The sequence below is a fragment of the Elgaria multicarinata genome, chromosome 11 (assembly GCF_023053635.1).
Source record: "Elgaria multicarinata webbii isolate HBS135686 ecotype San Diego chromosome 11, rElgMul1.1.pri, whole genome shotgun sequence".
Taxonomy (NCBI): domain Eukaryota; kingdom Metazoa; phylum Chordata; class Lepidosauria; order Squamata; family Anguidae; genus Elgaria; species Elgaria multicarinata.
The window spans coordinates 7026074-7044035 of record NC_086181.1 but is presented as its reverse complement, the minus strand read 5'-3'; the positions used below and the strand labels follow the sequence as shown (position 1 = coordinate 7044035).

Here is a 17962-nt window from a genome sequence, read left to right as displayed (position 1 = left end):
GGATATCCCCCCTCCCTTTCTGTGTGTGTCTCTGGGTTTTTTTTTTTAAGCCTCAACCTCTTTTGATCTCTCAGGGAAAGCTAGAGGAATAATAAGCAAAGTCACTCCCTAGGAATGCAGGAACCACACGCACGCGCAAAAAAGAAAAGAAAAGAAAAAAGCGCTGTCCAACGAAACTACAACTCCCTGCAACCCTTGCGCCCAAACGAGAAAGCCCGGTGCAATGTGCCTGCTGTTCCTGCAGTAGAATCAGAAAGTGTGTCACTGGGGCACGAGGCTCTCCCTGGGAGTCACATGGTGGATGCTCCAGTGCCGCGTGCTGGCGTTTGCGCAGCTGCAGGCACAGAGGAGACGGCAGTGAGTGAGCCCTGGCAGAGTAACATTTTGCAGGCGAAAGGAGAGGCAGCAGCACCGTCAAGCTCCAGGCTGGTACGAGCTACCTTGCATACTCAGCCAACCTTGAGCTTTTTCCTCTTTGCACTCTGGGTCTCAGTGCAAAAATATATTTTTTTAATAAAGAGGCAGATTTCCACCAGCATTCTCTGCAAGCTGACTGGGTTTCCCACCCCCCTTGCTGCATAACTTTGGGGGGACAAGAAGAAGAACGAGGAGGAGAAAGGGGTAGCCTCTTGCTCCCCCTCCCTCCCTCCTCGCCAACTGAATCTCAGCTCGCATCGTCGCTAGACATGAATGACAGCTGTCAGCTGAACAGGATGGCAACTTTGGATACTAACAACAATGCTCCAGGTAAGCCCTTGCCTTTCGTGGTTGGAATGCTAAGGCCGAGTGCCTTTCCTGCACTGGGGAAACCGACCATGCAGCCGTCCTCTCCCTCACACTTGCCCCATATCTCTTTCTCCTGTACGTGTAATGAAACGAGCGGTTCTCAGCTCCCCAAGACCTTTTCTATTGGTGGGAGAGTTTGTGGCAAAGCTGCCCAAGCAGGGGGGTCCCCAAATACCGTCAGAGTTGAGCTAGAGCCGTGAAGTTTCCTTCTTGCAACGTTAGAATCGTGAGTAGCACGTAAGAGATCGGATCCTTTCCGAACTCCTCTTCCCCGAAGACAAGTTCGGGTTTTGGAATCGGCAGGGCAGTCAGAGGAGTGCCCCTGCTGTGCCCTCTTTCCACTATCCTATCCTGCCCAACCCACGTAAGAAAGGTTCATTTCGCATCCGACTACTGTGGTTTCCCCCTTGGGGACGGGAGTACAGGTGTACGTTTCGGGGAAAGAGGCCAACCTTCGCGTGCGGGCAGAGCGTGGAGTCAAGTGTCTGGGCCACTAGTCCCCGCCGGCGACGCCTTTCTCCTTTGAGTCCGTGTTGGGGGAGTCGTGGGGAGAACGCAGGGAGGGCGCTGCTTCGTTTCCACCGAGAGACGCGATGATCTGGTGTTTTTCTCTGAAGATCTCTTGGAGGAAGCCGGGGCGGCCCAAGATCTCATTCAGATGTTGCCCCACCACCCCTCCTCCTCCTCCTCCTCCTCCTCTATTTATGGTACTCCTGGGTTCCCTTCCTGGGATCTTGCTGCTACCCGGTGATGGTGGGTTACAGGGATCTCTTTGCCCACCCGCATTGCCACCGTCTCCGGAATCCTGGGATTCCCCCATCGAGCTTCCCCCATGGAGCCTCTCACGTGTCCTTTTGCCCGGCTCAGCCACGTGCAAAGTTTGTTTTCCCTACCGGCCCCGCCCATCTCCTCCTATTGGCCTGTCCGCCCCATTACATCACCGGGTACGCCTCCTGCGGCGACGTCACCGTCCAGGAAGTGCCAGCGTCCCGAGTCCTCTCTACTGGGCAGGGCCATTGGATGGAACGCGCCTAGCAAGGGAGGGGGCGAATGGGAGCCAATAGGTGGGCGAGGGGCGGAGCAAAGCGTGATGGGCAGTGGCTGGGAATGTGCGAATGGGACACGTGGACGCGCTTCGGCCCGCCCGCCAAGCCTGCTAGCTGGGCTCCTAGTCATTGAGCTCCGGGCGGGCGGGCAGGCAGGGAGCGGCCGTCGGTCTTTTGGGGACGTGATCAGCTTGGACGGATCACTCATGGGGCTGGAGTGGCAACTGGGTGAGTGCGTGACTGCCCAAGTTCACCGGCCTCCGCAACCTGGGATGCGCCTGCTTTGACCCGAGAGTTAAGACTCGCAGGAATCCTAGCACCTGGGCTAATTGCATTCTCTTCCTGCTTACTAATTTCGTTCTTCATTAGACTGCTCTGGACCCTACTACCAAAACTTGACAACTTTGTTCCCAAGGCGGCTGACAAAGAGTAGAGAACAAAGTTGTCAAGGGTTTTTTTTTTGGGGGGGGGGGGGCGAAAATTCTGGAACCTTGTATCCAGGACCTCTGAGCATGTGCAGAATGCCTTTGATTCAAGGGGAACAAACGTGTAGAAAAAACATGTAAGGGCAATGTTCCTCATGTTACTATCTTTCTTAAAAAAATAATTGTATTATATAGAAAACAGGGAAGTAATAAAAATGCCAAACACATTTTTATTTACACTGACTCGTGTTTAGGCGCTGGAAACACATTTTTCTAGTTGTGTGGAAATCATTCCTGCCTTTTAAGTTTCGTTCTAGTATTTTAACAACTAGAAGGGTCAAATATTGGTTTTTCTGCTCCATGTTTCTGTATCTATGATCTTATATATCTGTTATTATGTATTTCCATTAGATGGAACTTAACTTATATAGATATTGACAAGTGAACTATGCAATAAAATATCTTCCATGCAACCTAACCAAATGATATCTGTCTACTCCAAGGATAACAAGACCTTAGTGATGATGAAAGTCAGGATAGAAGTGGGGTTCTCTTGGAGGGGAAAGTGTCTGGGAAAGGAGAAAGCAGAGAAGGCGATGATCTGCATTTATTTGGAATATCTGGTCTCTTTGCAGTTATTTGATTTGAGAGTTTTTACAAGTGACGTTTTAGTGCAGCCCAATTCAAGGTATGTTTACTCAGGAGCATCCCATAATCCCCCAATGACTGTGCATAAGAATGTAGTGGTGTTTGTATATGAGGGTCCCCCCCCAATCTCTCATGGCTTGAGCTTTCTTGTGTATGTCCTTTCTGAATACATTTGGCTTCTTAGTTTTGAACCCATGACTGGGTTAGGAATCCAGTGATGCCCATAGCAGTCCAAATATCTTTGTTCAAGAGTCTGGGTGATAAGAGATCCTCTTTTCTGTCTGTTGACATTGTTATATTTGCAACTAATGGGTTGAGCCTGCTCTTGGCTATGAAGGCCCTTTTTTCTTCTCATTTGGAGATCACTGCTGGTTTAATATTTGCTCCAAACCATAAAAGGGGATCTTTCCTCCATCCTAAACTCCTGAATACACATTACTTCCTCTTCATATGGCTCAATCACTATGCCCTCCTCCTCATGGTGGTGCTTGGGGGAGATTTGCCCATGTGGTGTTTAGTGCCATCTTTGCTGCAAGCTCTCATGCAGTTCCACTTGCATTGCCCGTACCCCTGCGGGGTGAGCAAATGAGCAACAGGTAGCCTCGTGTCAAAGACCACGTGCAGTGAGAGACTCCACATGCATCTCCAGCCACTCCTCAGTCTTCCTCTCTTGGAGACTGAGAACTGGCGGCACACATCACAAACAGACATGACACACCTTTGTCTTTTTCACACCCATTTGGCAGGTCTCCAACTTGGTCTGCACATAACTTCCATCCTCGCTTGTGCCTTCTAGCAAATTTTTATTTATTCTCTGTGACCCACTTAGGATAATCATCTTCCCAAAGCAGTCTATATTTAATAACGCATGCAGCTTTGGGACTCCAGACTGGGAGGGAGGACTGCAAAACGGGCATAGCTTCCTCTACTGGGATTCCCTGCACCGCCCTTGCACCCAGACATGCCAGATTTCCAAACTCTGCTGCTCGCCTGTTTAAGAAAAGGAAAGAAAATGGGAGGGGTGAGAAGTAGTTTTTCAAGAGAGGCCACGAGTGAAAAAAGAACAATGTTGGTGCCAAAGGGATTACTAACAAGCTCACATGCAGGGGCCACATTCAGAATCCAGACAGGATGATCACGCCTGCCTTAACAAGCCAGATACTTGGCTCATTCCCAGGCCTCTGCAGCCCAAGAGACTCTTAGTTCAAATCAAGGTGGCTGCTTGAATTCACCACACTTCAAGAAGTACGCAGACAAGCTGGAGCGTGTTCAGAGGAGGGCAGCCAGGATGATCAGAGGTCTAGAAACAAAGCCCTATGAAGAGAGACTGAAAGAACTGGGCATGTTTAGCCTGGAGAAGAGAAGATTGAGGGGAGACATGATAGCACTCTTCAAATACTTAAAAGGTTGTCACACAGAGGAGGGCCAGGATCTCTTCTCGATCATCCCAGAGTGCAGGACACGGAATAACGGGCTCAAGTTACAGGAAGCCAGATTCCAGCTGGACATCAGGAAAAACTTCCTGACTGTTAGAGCAGTGCGACGGTGGAATCAGCTACCTAGGGAGGTTGTGGGCTCTCCCACACTAGAGGCCTTCAAGAGGCAGCTGGACCACCATCTGTCAGGGATGCTTTAGGGTGGATTCCTGCATTGAGCAGGGGGTTGGACTCGATGGCCTTGTAGGCCCCTTCCAGCTCTGTTATTCTGTGATTCTGCAGCCACTTAGCATTCTTCTGGACATGATGCATTTGTTCAGTGGGTGAAAGGACAACCTGCCTTTGATAAGTTACAGACTGCTACACTGTTGTGTGGCATTTGAAATATATTGGGAGATGTGCCCCACCACAAGCATGGACTGTATGGGATTAGGATTGGGGCTGTGGCATTGCAAGGACTCCATTGTCCTTGGAGCTGGAGAGACTTCTATGGCAAGAGACTAGGTGGGACTAGGGACCCTGGCACGGGATGCGTGATACTTACATCATGCCTTGTAGCAAACTCCCTTGGGCAGCTTGAGGGAAGCTCTAGATTTTGCTGTGACCTCCATTCCCAGGATGGCTTTTCCACCGAGTTCCACATTATTTGGATCGTTTGCTTGGGCTACTCCTGACTAGTTTGGAGCTATTCCTAACGGGTCTTTGATAGAAGGAAGTGGGAGATGCTAGTACGTGTAGCAATATCTGTGCTTACGTGTTTTCACCCTGGTAAGCCAGCAGTCCCAGGTGCTTGTGGCACACGCAAAGAAGGTCACTAACTGGAGGGGACCAGCCCGTGGAGATAAGGGCTCACCAGCAACAGCCAAGGCTCTGGCTTGTTGTTCGAAGCCTGTCTGGGCACTGAACGTGGCTCTCACACGTGACCTTGCTTATAATTCCTTCGGCACGGAGGGCTTTGTTTTTACTTTGCTCAAGGCCTCTCCTGCAGCACTTGCCCCTTGGCAAGGAGCCCAGCTACAAAGCCTGAAGTGTTGTTGTTTTTCTCTCCAGGATCCCAGCTTAGCTGCCCTCCCCAACTTTGGGGGCGTGATTTTTTTTGGCTTCCACCCATTTTTCAATGATCACTTGGCCACCTGCCGCGCTCTCTTCTCTCTCTCGCTCACTCCATCACTCGCTTGCAGCTCTGAGATGTAGGTCAGAAAGCAGAGAGAGAGAGAGAGATGGATTGCAAGAGAAGAATTTTGGCAAAATGACTTCTGAGCTTGCAGCTATGGCCAATTAAATGGGGTTGGACTTTACAAACATTTATCAGGTGTGTGCTGGGGAGAGACAGCCCACACACCCACCAGCACACGTAGTTCCCATGCACTGGACTACTTTGTTTTTCCTCATCTGTAGTTTTGCTCATAAGTCAGTTTATCTTAATCTCTCCCCACCCCAATTTCTGCACATGTCGTAGGAGACAGATCCTGTGTACCCACTTGTTTCTCTCCTTTTTATCTCATGTGACTCTGAAAATTCACCTGTTCACAGTGTGAATTGAACTGTTAAATTACCACTTCGTTAGTGTGTGTGTGTGTGTGTGTGTGAAAGAGAGACACACGCGCGCACACACACACACACACACACAATCTGCTTATTTACAGAAATGGCTGCCTCTGAAATGAAGTGAAAGCTATATAGGAAATAAATAAATAAAGGAGCTGGTGGCAGGAAGGGGGAGATTTGGGGGTATCACATTGCTCAAACTAAAGGCAGAAGGTTATTCAGTATGTGGTTATTAGCCATGTGAGCTAGGAAGTCTGCATGTTCGGAGACAGTGTCCTGCATAACTGATAGTGTGGTCAAAGAACAAGGGAATAGAATCATAGGATTTTAGAGTTGGAGATAATCTAATCCAGCCCCCTCCTCAGCGTAGGAGTTTTGTGCCTACAGCATCCTTGACCGATGGCCGTCGCCTTCAGACTCTGCATGTGAGATCTCAGGGGTGTTTGCCTGGCCATGGCAATTCTGATGCTCTTGTGAAGTTTTTATGCCTCCATGGGATGTGGTTCTGTTCCGGCTCAAAGACATTTAGGGTAGGGAAGGAATTTTAACCCAGCTCATTTGTCTGATGGATGTGTGCGTGTTGGAGAGTTTGCTTTGCTAACCCTCAGCAGCATCAAGCTTGGCTCACATGCCTGAGTCAATCTTGAGCTATCTGCCGTATGTGCGCTTCTGGCACTACACCTGCTCTCTGCTAGTAGCGTGGGAGAGAGTCCTTCTTTCCTTCTCCCGCTCACAATTTTATAAAGCTCTATCCTCATGTCGCATTTTAGTAGCCATTTTTCTGAGCTAAAAAGGTGCCACCCCCCAGTCTTATGGTAAGAACAGTTCCCCTTTTCTCTTGTTTCTTCCAAACCTTGAACCCTGTTCCTCCAACCTGGTGCCCTCCAGATGTATTTGACTTCAACTCGCTTCACCCCCTGCCAGCACGGCAGTGCCAAGTCGGGGAAAGGCTGCTTTAACCTCTGCCGCTTCTCTTTCTCCTCCCGCTCCACTTCTGCCTTCACAGTGGTCTTGTTTTTCCCTTAGAATGTCAGCCTGCAGGCAGCCTCTCTTCTTTTTCATGTAATTTCAGTGCCTAGCATTTGAGGCTCCTTTAAAAGAATATTATTATTAACTTTGGTACTCTTTTGAGATGGGGTAAGCAGACCATATCCTAAACGTTACCCACAGCTGCCCTCGAAATACTTCTATCGAAGGGCAGGGTATCAATCCGTGGAAGTTGGTGGCGGTGAATCCACTCCAGGTTTCAGTTAGCGCTCTAAAGGAGCAGAAGCACCTTGGAGAGCTCTTTTAGAGTTCTGACTGAAATCTGGAGCGGATTCACCGCCCCACTGGCATTGAAACCACCAGCCTCCGCGGGAATCAATCAAACAAAAAATGGCGACTGCGTTATGGATCAATATTCGTATTCTACCTGATTTTATTTTCAGTTCATTTATAAATAAATCCCACTCTTGAGTTTACATAGAGGCTTATTGGGGTCTAGATTATGTATGTTGATGGGGGTGCCAGTGGGGAGTGGGGCCGCTTCAGATTTTGAGGTGCTTTTCAACTGTGTGAGGGCTGCTCTGTGGCCTCCCGTTTTAAAAATGGCTAATTCGGGTGGCATGGGGGAGTTGTAGGGGTCTCTTGCCTGCTTCCTCCTCTTCCTCCTCCCTGCCTCTCTGCCTACAGAAACATCCACAAGTAGCTGTACGCTTCCACTGTGTTTGCATTTGGGAATGACGCTTCATTGTACAATAATGTTGTCAGGATATGATTTGCGACACTAAGGGCTAAAAGCCTGTCCTGCTTGAAGACTCCTGAGGTTTTCTGCACATGCCATTGCAGTAGAACTTCAAACTGCTTGAGACAGGCAGGTAGTTGGGCACCTGCACAGCTGGACTGATGGCTCTGCACTGTGAGCGATTCTCATAGGTCTTTTTGCTCTCCCCAGGTGGTGTGATCAGCTACATTGGCTCCAATGGTTCTTCGCCGAGCCGCACCAGTCCCGTCTCTCTGTGTGGCAGTGACAGTTCCAACGGCAGCTGCCAGCTGTCCTCACAACCCACCTTTCCCAGCTACTTTCCACCTTCACCCACTGGATCTCTGGTGCAGGACTCTGGACGCCCTTATGGAAGTAGTTCAGTTGGGCTCCGTGATGACGCCTCCCCTTCCTCCTCCTCGTCCTCCTCGTCCTCCTCGTCCTACAGTTCTGGAGGCTCCCCAGTGGGGCTGCAGGTGGCCTTGGAGAACGGGAGGCGCATCTCCCCAAACAAAAGCACCAGCAGCAGCATCACAAGTGAGTGAGGGGCTGGAGGCATGGATAGCGAATACCCTGGGAGACAGAAACAAACGTCAAAGTGATCTTGATAGGCTGGAGTGCTGGGCTGAAAACAACAGAATGACATTTAATAGGGATACATGCCAAGTTCTACATTTAGGGAATAGAAACCAAAGGCACAGTTACAAGATGGGGGACACTTGGCTCAGCAATACTACAAACGAGAAGGATCTTGGAATTGTTGTAGATCACAAGCTGAATATGAGCCAACAGTGCGATATGGCTGCAAGAAAGGCAAATGCTATTTTGGGCTGCATTAATAGAAGTATAGCTTCCAAATCACGTGAGGTACTGGTTCCTCTCTATTCGGCCCTGGTTAGGCCTCATTTAGAGTATTGCGTCCAGTTCTGGGCTCCACAATTCAAGAAGGACGCAGACAAGCTGGAGCGTGTTCAGAAGAGGGCAACCAGGATGATCAGAGGTCTAGAAACAAAGCCCTATGAAGAGAGAATGAAAGAACTGGGCATGTTTAGCCTGGAGAAGAGAAGATTGAGGGGAGACATGATAGCACTCTTCAAATACTTAAAAGGTTGTCACACAGAGGAGGGCCAGGATCTCTTCTCGATCCTCCCAGAGTGCAGGACACGGAATAACGGGCTCAAGTTAAAGGAAGCCAGATTCCGGCTGGACATCAGGAAAAACTTCCTGACTGTTAGAGCAGTGCGACGCTGGAATCAGTTACCTAGGGAGGTGGTGGGCTCTCCCACACTAGAGGCCTTCAAGAGGCAGCTGGACAAGCATCTGTCAGGGATGCTTTAGGGTGGATTCCTGCATTGAGCAGGGGGTTGGACTCGATGGCCTTGTAGGCCCCTTCCAACTCTGCTATTCTATGATTCTATGATTGGGGATGCTGAAGTGGGCACAGCTGTAGGGCTGGTCGTGGGGTTTACAGTTCCACTGACTCCTGCAGCAGGTTACCTCGGCCTTCGGATCTAGGCCTGTCACCCCCAGATCAGTTTGGCTTTCTGGCGGCCTTAATGCCTTCCAGCTTCATCAGAGCCAGGTGTATGTTTGCAAAGCCCTCAGGTGGTAGCGCTGGGGAGGACAGAGCTACAAATCCAGTCTTTGGGTTAGGAGTCTCATAGCCTCTCTCTCTCTCTTTCTCCTCTCCCTCAGAACTCAATGGGATGGTCCTCCTGTGTAAAGTCTGCGGGGATGTTGCTTCTGGGTTCCATTATGGTGTCCATGCTTGTGAAGGCTGCAAGGTGAGCTCTTTTTCTCTCTCTCTGTTGAACTTAAATATTTTGTTGACATAAGTCAGCCTTCGCCAACCTGGTGCCCTTCAGTTGGGTTGGACTGCAACTCCCAACATTCCCAGCCAACAGGTAGGGGATGGAACTAGGCCTCAGGCAGGAAGTCCCAAGATATTCTGGTGTCTCAGGCAGGAAGTCCCAAATGGTCCCCCTTCTCCACACTGACAGAAGTTGGGCACAATCCACCAGGTCTTTCCTCTACAAGCCATGCATGAGACTGGGTGCAGTACAAGAGCACGCTAGAATTTCCTGGTGAATTGTGCCCTGCAGGGCAGACCTGCCTGTCGCCTGCTCCACCACTCTTTCCTGACGCCAAAAATCTGTTGTGTGAGGTGACTGCCTCACCTTGCCTTATGGCAGAGGATCTGCCTCTAGGCAGACCACTTAGGCCTAATAGCTGCTCCAAAGCTGATTTCCAGCTAGGCAGGGCTTGAGATTCTTTCTAGAGTCAACCCCAGCAAACCTGTCGGATGCATGAGGCTGCTTTTTCCTAACCAGCCAGGGTGGCCTCCACCCTCCCTTTTTACCCCTGCTCCCCCAAACATATTAGACATTTGCACAAAGCGTATCAGAACATCACAAAGTCCTGCTGGGTTTGCCATGCTCGCGTGGGGTAGTGGAGCGAAAGTGAGGTTTGGGTGGTGGGCGTTTAAGCTCTTGGCCTAGGCCTGTTTTGAGAAAGACAGCTCTGGAGTACTTTGCAAATCAAAAACACCCAAGTTCACTCTGCCACGATGATCCCAAACCCCGCGCTTTCATTGTTGCGGGGCGGCGGTAGCTAATCGTGATGCCGTAGGGAAAGTGCAGGGTTTCTGGTGCCGGTCACTTCACTGGTCACCATCCACCCAGCCACGCCTCCGCTGTGACTCTGGAGTGAGTCACAGTCTGTTTTGCGGTCTGTTTTGATGTAGTCTTGCTGTCCTCACCTCGCTCCGGAGAAAAAAGTCAGGGTAAGTCCCCTACTTCTTCTCTCCGCAGCTTCGGTGGAAAGCCCCAGGGTGGGTGTGCAATTGCTGCTGCCTTGTATAATCGACACCACGCCGCCACCCTGGGGCTTTCTGAGTGTTTAGACAGTCCCTCAGAGAACTGGCCTGGAAAGCAGGCGTACTCTGGGGCTTGTATTTGGGCATGCCCTACTCACCGTCCAGGCCTTGAAGCTAACTTGTGCCCCCCCCCCCAAAAAAAAAATTCCAGGGTTTCTTCCGGCGCAGCATTCAGCAAAACATCCAGTACAAAAAGTGCCTCAAGAATGAGACGTGCAACATCATCCGGATCAATCGGAATCGCTGCCAGCAGTGTCGCTTCAAGAAGTGTCTGGGGGTCGGCATGTCCCGAGATGGTGAGTCCTTGCCACACCAGGAGCTGGAGGCGGACAGTTTTTCATGGTTGGGGCTGGTAGGGGAGAGAGAGGGGGCACTTCCTCATAGTTCTTCACAGGCATGCCCACTTCAGGTGCCAGGATCATGCCCTGGAGTGCCGAGAGGTATTTTGGGGTGGTTTAGGGTTTTTTTGGGAAGCGGCAGCAAACCCTTCCGTCTTTCAGGATATGTTTTAGCACGATGCTCCATCACTCCTCCCTAGTTAAGCAAGTCACTCCTTCCTTGCTAATCTCCCCTGCATTGTTCACAAGCTCTTGTTGCTGTCTCATCCTCCCAACGTTGTCCGTCGTCTCCCCAAACCTACTATTCCAGCACCTCTTGGCCTCCATCAAGCAGCCTTTCGTGTCCTTCTCGTCTGCCATTTTGAAAGGGCATGAAAGGCATGCATTTCGGGGGTGGGAGGAGGGGGCACAAGGGAACAAGGCCTTGGTGGCAGTGGAAGACCCTTCCCAAGGAAGTCTGCCTGGCCCATTGCGGCTTGCCTTTTGGCCAAGAAAAGTCAACACGTTGCTCTTTGACCTGGCATTTTAGACACTGTTTTAAGCAATTGGTTTCTTGGCCACCATACCAACACTTCACACATGCTTCTCCTTTTTCCGTCTCCCCCACAGCTGTACGCTTTGGGCGCATCCCCAAGCGTGAAAAGCAACGGATGCTGGCTGAGATGCAGAGCGCCATGAACAACATGGCTAACAACCAACTGAGCGCACAGTGCCCGCCTGAGAACTTACCCACGGGACACCCACAGGCCGCCAACCCTCTGTTGTGCCACCAACCCCAGCTGGCCCCCGGCTCCCCCCCACGCCACGCAGCCTCGCCACCTCAGGCGTCCCCTTGCTTCTCCCAGTTCTCTCAGCAGCTGACGCCCCCGCGCTCCCCAAGCCCTGGTGATGTCATGGAAGACGTCATCTCGCAAGTGGCCAAGGCCCACAAGGAGATTTTTGTTTATGCCCACGACAAACTGGCCATGGGGCCTCCACCACCCATGGAGAGCGACAACTCTCTCAGCTGGGAGGACAGCTGGCTGACCACTGGCTACCACAGCACTGGGCTCTGTCATCAGAATGACAACTGGAACCCCGGCACCGCCCCAAGCAATGCTTGTCACCAGAACAACATCAATGGACATCGTTTTTGCCCCTCTGGCTATTCCTCTGGGGAGACAGATCCCTCCGTCGGACAAGGCTGCCTGCGGCAGAGCCAGCCCAGAGACATACTCTTGGTAAGTGTCGCCTCCCCAAGGCACTTCCAGGCGCACGGTTGTTTGCTTGCCAAGGTTTGTGCAGTGTCCAGGCGAGCCAAAGTGCCTTCTCGCTTGGTGGGAGGGCTCCACTGTGGCCAGATTGCTCCAACCGCTTGGGAGGAAAATCAATGGCTTGCTGGCGAGACTTGTAGCTCACCCACTCCGTTACCACCAGCCCAACTTCTGATTCGGATAGATACTTTCTCAGCTACACACACATGCTACGACTAATGTTCTGCCACCCAGTCACAGTTGGCTTCAGATGTGCCACTTGTGTCACAGGTGCATAGTCTGCTATGTTCTGCATCTTTTGCTTTCCTGGACCTGCGTGAGGAGGGTTTTTACTCTACCATTTGACCTTGGCCATTTCATTCTGTGGCTGCGTTCAATCATGGACATTATCTTGGGCCCTTCATTGAAAATCAGTTAAGATTATTTCTTATATTAAAAAAACGTCCAGCCATGCAAACAAAGAAAACTCCAATCCTGAGGAAGAACTCAAAATAAATTCTTCCTGAACTCAGTGGGAGTTGGTGAATTTCCAAGTAAACAGGTTTAGTAGCGGGGTGTGTGGATTCAATTAACACACGTGATTTTATCTCAGCATCAACCATGCTAATTAATAGAGAATAGCTTAGGAGCTTGGAGATCCACAAGCTGAGCACCTCCCATTGGTAGGGCTTCCTGGGTGGGTGTGCATGTGCACGTGCACGTGGGTGTTCAGTGGAGGCTGGTGGCTCTGATGTGGGTGGTGTGGTGGATCTGGGTTTCAGTCAAAACGGTAAAGGAGTGATCCAGGCTGCAAAACACCTTGGATAGGCCCTTCAGAGTTCTGACTGAATCCCAGAGTGGATTCACCGCCGTACAGAAATCAGAGACACCAGCCTCCACTGGTGTGTGTGTGTGGTGGGGGTGGGGGTGAGAGGGAGCCCCTCCCCCCGAATTCACAGCCCTCCTTTTGTACAAACTTGCATAAGGAGCAGGTGGAGAGGAGGCAGGAACTGACATCTCATTCTCGTAGAAAATTCTAGCCCCCTTCCCCCTAAAGGACAGAGAATCCGCCGCAATGATAGCTTTACACTGACAGTGGTGATGGGGCTTGACTTGTATACTTAAGGAACATTGATGCTGGCTGGAGAGGACTGGTGGTTGATGGTGCGCGCATGCGCCTATATGTGCAGATGTGTGTGTGGAACTTTGCCAGTGGAACTGAGAGGGGCACGTACAACATGCTCAGAATTTCCCTCAGTTGCACCAATGCCTTTACGTGAGAAGGCATTTGTTTGTTAGAAGCTGGTGGGGAGTCAAAGCTTAGTAAAAAAAATAAATGTTCCTACTTGTACACTAAAGGTAGTAATTGTTTTGCTAGTGTTGAACTCAAACATGGTTCCACTTCACAATCCGGTTCTTTCGCAATTGAAGCGCTATCATGTACCACAAGCGGTTTATGGAATTTAGTGCATGAAGCTTGGTCTTACCGGTACTTTCAGTGAATTGTCAAGGTGGAACTCAACAGTGGCTCAGTTTGGCCATTCATTGGGTGGGAAGTATGGAACACTTTCATTCTTATGACTGGGGAGGAAACAAATGCAGAAAAGCAGCAAAAAACTGGACTTTAGAAGCGTCTGCTTCAGAAGCCACTGACTGGCTCAACGGCTCTCACCCCTTGGTTCTTCATTTAACATGTCCCACTACTTTTCCATCTTGACAGGCATGTCCGATGAATTGTCATCCACATGGTCGCAGTGGCCGCACTGTCCAGGAGATTTGGGAGGATTTCTCACTGAGCTTCACTCCTGCTGTACGAGAGGTTGTGGAATTTGCAAAGCACATCCCTGGTTTCCAGGAGCTGTCACAGCACGACCAGGTCTCTCTACTCAAAGCTGGCACATTTGAGGTAGGGTGATTTCCATCAGTCCTTTTAGATCCTTACTAGTTATAAGCTACCAATATTTTCTGTGTGGGAAGGCAGAGAGAGAATTGTCTGTATATATCTGTGCAGACGAAAATAATGGGAGACAAGGTTGTTTGAAAATTCTAAAGCTCAATATACAACTTTATTTTTTCAAACTTTTTTGTGCAACGTAATGAAAATGTCTTGAAAGGACATGATTTGCTGGTTTCTCTTTGAAAAACAAAGTAATTAGGAATAATTAATTGGAGACTGGATGCCGGCTGCACCTAGAGCCAAAGCAAACGCTCCAGAAAGGAAGGCAGGACTTCGTTGAGATCTTGTCAAAATTATTCGCTTTGCTTCCAAAGACGAAAAACAACCACTTTGCAATCTGAAACTAATGCATATTTACCTGGAGATAAGTCCCACTGAGTTCAATGGTTTTTTCTCCCCAAGTAAGTGTGTATGGGATTGCAGCCAGCCTTGAAAGATTAGAGATATTTTTAACATTACCTTTTGCAAATTAAATTTGAGGCCTCAGAATGGAAGGTTTTCTAAACATCAAGGCCTCAGCCCCAGAACTGAGGAGCAGTGCTTGCTGCACATATGAAAAGTATGAGCGCCATCCCTTGGGACGTTTGGTGGAAGCTGTGCAAGAGCTCCATTGGGACAACTGTCCAGGGATTGTGCCCCCACCCCGTTTTGCGTGGCTAAGCGTGTATACGAGTTCCCACTAGGAGATGGGTCTGAGATTACGTATGCATGACCAAGCACTGCTGGCATTTCCACATCTGCTAGAGGAGACTCACACACAGAAACCTCTTTGTATTTGTGGACTGCTACATCAGGGTGCAAGAGTTTAAGTGACAAAAACGCTGCCTTACGAGACCCTTTAGGGCTGCTGACCACCAATTGTTATTGTGAAACAGCTGCTAGATTTAGCATAAGTGGTTGAAAGGCTGATACTTTTTAGAATTTCAAAGCCCACTTAAAAAAACATTTTAAATATTAGTTTTGTGATTGTTTTTAGATGTTCCGTTAGTTATTATATTGCTATCTTAACTGCTTTCCATGTTATGGTGTGTTCTACTCAAATGGATGGGACAGATATGTGCTATGCTGGGTGTGTAGAATCCCATGTATTCAGCAATGGAGTAGGCGAAGCATCATTCCATATACATGATTCTACTGGGGAAAACACGCATCCCAAGCTTGCATAATAGGCACTATATCTGCAGGTACAGCATCGAGTGTACTTAGTCCTTTTTTCACTCGGTCTGCTGGCATGAGGTGAATAGGCAGATCTAGAGATTGGGAGGCATGGGAGCCTTCCTCCCTTCAGTCAGGCACCTGAGGGTTCCCTTACACCCCACAAATCCTTGTACTGTTGAAATTAGGCTTGTAGTGTAAACCTCCACTCCTGTTTTTGTTAAAACATCTATTGAAATCATTTTTTTTTTTTAAATTGTCTCTGTGGGCAAAGGACTCAGACCCTTTGTGCTCATCCAGAGCACAAAGGACACAAAATGCCCCCTCTTGGGTGTGGAGAGTAGATTGCTGCATTGGTCCTTTCTAGATTGGAATGTCATCTCAAAACATGGTGATGTTTCTGGTGTAATTTGGTGTGGAGCAAACTCCTTGACCTGGAAGAGCCAACATAGAAGGCATTTGACTGGGTTTTGTGGGCGCAGCATATCTCTGTGTTCTGACAGGCATCTCTCTCTCCTACCTCTTCCCCAGGTGCTGATGGTTCGATTTGCCTCCCTCTTCAATGTCAAGGAGCAGACGGTGACGTTCATGAGCCGTACCAAGTATAGCCTTGAGGAGCTGTGGGGAATGGGCATGGGTGACCTACTTACATCGATGTTCGAGTTCAGCGAGAAGCTTGGTTCCTTGGCACTCTCAGAAGAAGAGCTGGGCCTCTTCACAGCGGTGGTGCTGATCTCTGCAGGTGGGTGCCCCTCAGCATGGATTGGTGGGGGTCTCAACCATGGAGCACAAACTCAATCATGCCCATCCTGCTGTGCTGCCCTTATGTTGCAGTCATGCCTTTGCCCATGTTGGCAGTCCTGCCGTCCCCAGTTCTACCACCCTTGACTACCTAAACAATGCCCCAACTCCCTTACATAACTCCTCTTTCCCCTGCAAACGTCTCCTTTTAGCGTTGCTTAGTACCTGAGTCCACACACCACAACCGCTGCAAACCATAAATACTCGTTACTGCAGTTCCCTGCATTTCTCCAAATAGTTCTGCCTGCCCTCTTCCCACCCCTGCTCCTTGGGGCAAGGACCTGTTGTCATTTGTTTGTGTTACTCTGTGAAGTGTTATGTACAGTGACGGAGCTTTGCAAATTATAAATCAGGATTCGGAGAGACTGGGATCCTGTAGATCAGGCTCTGTTATGATCCTTGTGGGAGGATGGGAATGTGTGAGACAACAGAGAAACTGGAGCCCATAGGCGGCAGCAGCTTCCCTGTGCTGCTGGACGACTGTACTTACCTCCTTGTTCCCATTCTGTGTAGATCGTTCTGGCATTGAGAACCCAGCATCTGTGGAGCAGCTGCAGGAGACGCTGATCCGAGCGCTGCGGGCCCTGATCCTCAAGAACCACCCCCAGGAGACGTCCCGCTTCACAAAGTTGCTGCTTAAGCTGCCTGACCTCCGCACCCTCAACAACATGCACTCCGAGAAACTGCTCTCCTTCCGCATTGACGCTCAGTAGAAGGAGGGGAGGGCGCGCAGACTACTGGCCCACCCATCCTGCCCCTCCCTGCATCATTGCACTAACCAGACTGCTGCTCTCTGGGCCTGGACTCAACGAACTATTTATACTGGCGTATAGCCGCCGCTGCCCCTACCTGCTCTGAAGCAAGCGGCACAGCCGTATTTGTAAATATATCTATGTATATTGGAGTTGTGTGAATAGAACGACACTCTTCCCTGATGTGGCACCAGCCACATGGGAATAATATATTGAAAGCAAAATGCCTGGATGGTCTTTTTCCTGAGTCTTTCGCTTCTTGTCCCCCCTCTTCTTTTCAAAATGCTTCCTCAAGGTGGAGGTGGGGTGAAGTGACGCTGAACCAGAGTTGATTCTTTGCTCTTGCTAGGTGGGCAGAAATGATGGCACCCCTTATCCACAAGCATAATCCTTCTTGCAAGAGGCGTCAGCCCCCTCACCCTAGAGGAAATGAATTGTGCTTTAAATCCAGTGGGGCTGAAAATGTTACTTCATTGTCCAATTGTTTTTGCGGGTCTTAAGCGTATGTTGAAGGCTAGAGACAGACAATATTGTTGAAATATGCAAATTTCTCAAAGGTTTCCTTCCCAGTGTGTTATGTACACGCTTATTCTGCAATACGGTTGCCTCTGTTCAAACCTGATTTTGAAACAATACACACACACACACACACGCGCCCCCCCCCCCCATTACTAGAGGTGAAAGTGGGCTGAACGTTTATCCCACAAGTAACTTCTCCACACTCTTTCGAATATTTTCCCAATCTCTCAGGATTATCTGTCCCCAGACTAATTCTCAGTAGTGAGTTGACTGACGTGGACCTTCCCTGCAGTTTTCCCTCTTCCCCCAACAACCAGGTAGCTGGGCGTATGTGAGCAAACAGGATTCTGTTGAGCTTTCGATGTGGGCTTTAATAAGTAAAAGGGCAAGAAGGAAGGGGGGCAGCAATGTTAACAACCAAGGGCTTATAACATTCTTTAAATGTTGTGGGCTCTTCTCCCCACTAGAGGCCTTCAAGAGGCAGCTGGACAACCCTCTGTCAGGGATGCTTTAGGGTGGATTCCTGCATTGAGCAGAGGGTTGGACTCAATGGCCTTGTAGGCCCCTTCCAACTCTGCTATTCTATGATTTTGCCCGTAAAAACCAATTTCCACCAAGGTGCCCCTGCCCTGTTTTGGTATTTAAAGAAAAGGACTTCTGCCCACGACCACTTGCCAGAAATGAGACACCAAAAGCCAGT

At 49.6% G+C, this 17962-nt stretch overlaps 1 protein-coding gene across 2 annotated transcripts; it reads left to right on the top strand.

Annotated features, from left to right (window-relative positions):
- The first annotated feature begins 343 nt into the window (after positions 1-343).
- Positions 344-17064, top strand: NR1D1 (nuclear receptor subfamily 1 group D member 1). 2 transcript variants are annotated; one of them, XM_063138039.1, is made up of 8 exons: positions 344-747; positions 7826-8170; positions 9329-9417; positions 10660-10804; positions 11456-12066; positions 13799-13984; positions 15722-15932; positions 16505-17064. In XM_063138039.1, exons 1-8 carry the CDS (start codon positions 687-689, stop codon positions 16702-16704), a joined length of 1848 nt encoding a protein of 615 aa, XP_062994109.1. In that variant the 5' UTR covers positions 344-686; the 3' UTR covers positions 16705-17064. The 2 variants fall into 2 exon arrangements, with proteins under 2 accessions (XP_062994109.1, XP_062994110.1); XM_063138040.1 differs by lacking the exon at positions 344-747 and adding an exon at positions 1980-2060.
- The last annotated feature ends 898 nt before the right edge of the window (positions 17065-17962 follow it).

Excerpts from the sequence above, each read along its gene's own strand:
- NR1D1 (XM_063138039.1), top strand. The coding sequence starts at position 687 with ATGAATGACAGCTGTCAGCTGAACAGGATGGCAACTTTGGATACTAAC. Across the intron at positions 748-7,825 it reads TACTAACAACAATGCTCCAG|GTGGTGTGATCAGCTACATT; the intron begins GTAAGCCCTTGC and ends TGCTCTCCCCAG. Across the intron at positions 10,805-11,455 it reads GGTCGGCATGTCCCGAGATG|CTGTACGCTTTGGGCGCATC; the intron begins GTGAGTCCTTGC and ends TCTCCCCCACAG.